The 4,960-nt window shown below is 41.2% G+C and overlaps 1 protein-coding gene across 1 annotated transcript in view; it reads left to right on the forward strand.

Moving 5' to 3' along the window:
• Positions 1 to 2,577: 2,577 nt before the first annotated feature.
• SYNPO2L (synaptopodin 2 like) overlaps positions 2,578 to 4,960 on the forward strand; it is a 38,822-nt gene continuing 36,439 nt past the window's right edge. Inside the window, exon 1 of the mRNA XM_029286211.1 lies at positions 2,578 to 2,744. Coding sequence (XP_029142044.1) covers positions 2,634 to 2,744 — 111 coding nt within the window. The 5' untranslated portion in view covers positions 2,578 to 2,633. The remainder of the gene's footprint in view (positions 2,745 to 4,960) is intronic.

A 4,960-nucleotide genomic window follows, 5' to 3' on the forward strand; every position in this document is an offset into this window, starting at 1 on the left:
TTTTCTTTTTATTGTGTTCTGTTTTTTCACATAAATCAGCCTTTGAATATCCTTAAAAAGGAGTGTTATATGGGCAAATACGTTGGTATTTGCCATTCTGCTGTTGTAGGCTGGGCTGGGCAAGGCTAGGCTAGGCTAGGGGAGACGGAAGTCTGTAGGATTTATTCCTAAATAACATTTCACAAAGATTCTTCTCCAGCAATTGCAGCCTTATCACAAACTGACAAGTAGTGCTCAGAGTCCCCTAGGAATGATTAGGAATTTCGAACTGAAACTTCATCACTCTTCAATTTAATTCACTACACGAAATTGGTGCTCCCAGACATTGGGAGCCACAATTAAAAAGGATTCTTAAAGTGAACCAAAATGATAAGAAAGCCAAATTCTCCAAAAGAGCTAAATACAGTTGCAACTGAAATTTCACATTCTCCAGATACTGTAGGTATATTTCATCAGCCTCCCTTCACTCTTCAGTCGACTCTATTCAGATTAGTTTATTTATTGACTTGTAGATGTTGCTGGGAAGCCTAAGTGTTTTTGGCTCTAAGGGTCATCTCTCTGTCCTTGGGTTGGAGAGAAAAAGGCAGGCAGATCAAAGTTGTATAAATCATTTTGTCCCTATTTTCGGGATTCTGCACGGGATGCATGTTTAGTATCTTTTTTTGTAAAACTACTAGAAAATTATATTATGATACTTATAACAACTCTGGATGCCATCTTTTCTTTAGTGGATTGTTGCCAGCAGTACAGTGTTGTAGCTGAGAGATTTCAGCATGGACAAAGCATTTTAAATCTCTGTGGCTATCATTTTAGTAAGGTGACCTTGGGCCGGTCACATTTTCTCAGCCTTAGGAAGGAACAATGGCAAACCACTTCTGAAAAACTTTGCCAAGAAAACTGCAGGGACTTGTCCAGGCAGTCTCAGAAAACTGGACATGATTGAATGTGGGGAAAAAAATTAAATCCAGAGTATGCTTGAGCCACAAAAACTAAGTAAGTCAAAAGTGGACAACTTTTCAGCTTGTGTGTACAGTATGTGTTCTATTTTGTCATATAATTCATGACAAATATATATTTTAAATACAGAACATAGAATAACAGAGTTGAAAGGGACCTTGGAGGTCTTCAAGTCCAACCCCTTCCTTAAGCAGGAGATTCTACACCTGTGGTGGCGAACCTATGGCACGCGTGCCACAGGTGGCACGCAGAGCCCTCTCTGTGGGCACGTGCGCCATTGCCCCAGTCCTAGGCCTTCAGTTGGGTTTTATAAAACACTTTCGCTTTAGGCCTCTGCTTCCGTGTGCAAAAAAAAAAAAAAAGGTTCAATCAATCAATCAATTTCAATTTCTCGTCAGAGAAAAAAAAGATCTCACACAGTTGGAATTGATTGATTGAACTTTTTAGTCCCACCCAGTCTGCTGTTACCACTGCAGCCACGCCCATCCGATGAACTACGCCCACCCAATTGGCCACACTCACCCAATGGGCCACGCCCACTCGGCACCCGACGATACATAAGTGGGTTTTGGGTTGCAGTTTGGGCACTCGGTCTCTAAAAGGTTCACCATCACTGTTTTAAGACGTTGGTTTCACCTCTGTCAAAGCCACTTCTATTTCTTGCTGTGAGTGAAGTGGGAAGCCTATCTGGGCAAGACATTACAATGAGTGGGACCTATCAATCATTTCAGTGGGACTCATGGAAAGAAGGACCAAGACCAAGAGATCAGAGACAGATAAGATCGACTAGAACAGTGATGGCGAACCTTTTAGGGACCGAGTGCCCAAACTGCAACCCAAAACCCACTTACGTATCGTCGGGTGCCAGGTGGGCATGGCCCATTGGGTGGGCGTGGCTTCGGTGGTAATGGCAGACTGGGTGGGACTAAAAAGTTCAATCAATCAATTCCAACTTTGCGAGATCATTTTTTCCCCTGTGAGTTGAAATTGATCGATTGATGAACCTTTTTTTTTTTTTTTGGCACACAGCGGCGGAGGCCTACAGCGAAAAAGTTTTATAAAACCCAGCTGAAGGCCTAGGACTGGGGCGACGGTGCGCGTGCCCACAGAGAGGGCTCTGCGTGCTGCCTCTGGCACATGTGCCATAGGTTCGCCACCACGGTCTTAAGAGATTTCTTATATGGGCAATAAATAACAGCAGGGAAAATCTTTCGGGAGCTTTTGTAACTCCATGTTTCGTTGCAGCGCTTAAAGCAAATCGTCCCCAGCCAGAAAAGAATGAGACAAAGCTCTGGAAAGACAGGAGGCGAGCTATTTTCAGCTATGAGTCCTGGAGTGAGACATCCAGGATCTGTTTCAGGCCAGGAGGTGGAGAGGACAGAGAGTGAGATTGACAAGATACATGTGCAAATAACTCGGGCGTCTTACCAAAAGGGGTATCAAACGCTTGGCAATGGTCTGCTCAGCAGCTGGACATTTGGAAGAGTATCGGGTGTTGGGCTTTTCTGTGGCTGGGAAAAGGATGGGGGGGAGGCGGGATAGAGCAAATCAAACGTTGGGAGGGACTGGAGAAAGTAGATGCAGCAATGGGCATGCGAGCGACCATCTTCTAAAGAGCTGGAGATTTATTTTGCAGACAAGGTGTTTGTCACACGCACAAAAGGGGTGCTGAGGTGATGGGAGCCAAAGACAAAGAAGAGGTGCTTGTGACTCTCTCTGGGGGAGGCCCCTGGGGCTTCCGCTTACAGGGCGGCGCTGAACAGAACAGACCCCTTCAAGTATCCAAGGTAAGACCTTCTAGCTCTTTGGAGAGGACACAGACACTGGGGAAACCGATGGGAATCTGTTTGCTCCATTCCAAGCCATTCATTTTCAGGACTCCCAACAGTCTGCGTTTGATGCATACGCAAATTATTCTAAATTTCAGATAAATACGCTGTTGTGCCGAAGCCCGTATGATCTCTGCAGCCCGAGTTTTTATTCCCATGCTACTAGTTTTGTTAGCTGAGGAAGCACATTTTAAAATTTAATCTTCAAAGACTGAAAGTAACGTGCTAAATAAGAACCCCAAATTTACTATTCCTCCAGCTGATATTTTTTTAAATTTTATTGTAAAATTTATTTAAAGTTTTTTTCCCCCAATTACAGGTTACAACTACTGTAAAAAAATGATAGATGGCAAGAAATACCTTAAAGTATTTTGCAATTTTTCTTATGCAGAGGGGATTATCTCTTCCAAATAATACCTACTGTAATTAGTGTATCTTCCAAATCCATAATTCAAGATTTAGTGCAATATTTTTATGCACTTACATTTTTCAACTCAAACTCAGCTGTTTAACCTACCAGGTTTTTAAAAGTTGTGTCAAAAATACCCAAACATGTATAGTCATTAGGATCTGAAAAGTCTTGAAAATAAAAATGGAACTTTGAAGAAGGCACTGGCAATATTGCTTGAATTCCAGAGTCCTTTGCTCCTGACCAGTGTAATAAAAATGTTGGGAATTCACTGATGAGTTTGTGCCTTGAAAGTTGTTTAAGAAAATTATTTCCCCTTGAGAACTTTTAAACTGGACCTGTATCTTCCCTGGAATCAAATTAATCTGTATGCATATGCTATATCCACATCATCTTAAAATTAAACCACTCTGAAACCAATGCAATATGTAAATCTTGTTTTATAAAAGGCTGCCAACAGCAGATCTGCGGATCTATTTGAATTAATAATAAACATGCAAACCACCTATAAGCGATTCTAAAATCATTAGCTGTAAGATCCTTAGGAAATATGCATTAAACGTTGTGGTAACACAAACATTTCTCCAATAACTGACCAAAGAATACTTCCACTACTATTCTCTAATGTCACCTAATTTCAGAACTGAAATGAAGCTGAGCATAAATGAACTGTTCTCACCATTTTAGTTATGGGGATGCGATGGGTCCTTTTCTTCTGAGAATTAGCAGCTCGCTGAAAATTGGCAATCAATTAGAAGGTTCTTTTTTGGCAAAAGAGTGGAGATATCTCAGCCAATTTATAACCACTGCCAATAAGCGAGGGCCTCGTCGTATCTCTTTAGTTTCAAGTCAAAAAATCCACCACACCCATTTTTCTCTCCCTATGAACAAAATCTGTAAATCAAATATGAATCATCTCATGAGTCCATCATAGTTTGTATGGCTTAGCTTAATAATCCCATTTTAAGTGTTCTTTATCCACCTTGCCATGATGATGATAAGGCAGGATGAGTCAGGGGGCTTACAGACCAAACTATTTATAACTGTTGTCCTACTTCGTTTATGAAATTTAAGTTAAAGTTATAATTGTTACTGAATTGTAAACGTCTTGTTACTGCTGCTTCTCCCATCTTATTTTTTCTTTACTGCAGTAAAAAAAAGTTTTTTACTTTACTTGCATTAAGAGCAAAAATAAAATCCGTTTTTGTGCAAATACGGATAGGAAATATATATTGTCCTATTTGGGGGTGTTGAAGAAAAAGTCTTCATCGTGGTTCAGTCCAAGCCGGGAATAAACAACATGGTGACTGCTTTTAGAAAGAAGGTTGCAGTTTTTTGAAGAGGAGAGCCAGACAAAAAGATGGCTCTGGAAGAAAAGAGAGAGCACATGTAGGGAGTGGGTTTTTATACCCTCGGGGGCTCTTGAGGTTGTTTCCTGTTCCTGTTTGAGGCTTTGTATTTCCTGTGTCATGTATTCTGACCTGAGTCTGGGTGTGCCCTTTGGCATCTGTGGGTTAATCCTATTATATCCTGTCTTAGAGTTTGGGTGGGGTATGTAGATTTTAGATGTCTTTGTCTTCCTAAGCTTCTAGCTGGGGGTCTCCAACCTTCCTGGATTATTTACATCTGCATTTCTACAGAGCTGGTTTCTGCTTGGGGGAGGGAGACTTGGGGCTATTAAAAAAAACTGGGCATGCTTTTCTGCTTCTTTAAGATCCTTTGAGGAAATATATTTTTCTGCCCTTTTAATATTTCCTTTCTCTGG

Source organism: Protobothrops mucrosquamatus, unplaced genomic scaffold (genome assembly GCF_001527695.2).
Source record: "Protobothrops mucrosquamatus isolate PMUCROS unplaced genomic scaffold, P.Mucros_1.0 scaffold3113, whole genome shotgun sequence".
Taxonomy (NCBI): domain Eukaryota; kingdom Metazoa; phylum Chordata; class Lepidosauria; order Squamata; family Viperidae; genus Protobothrops; species Protobothrops mucrosquamatus.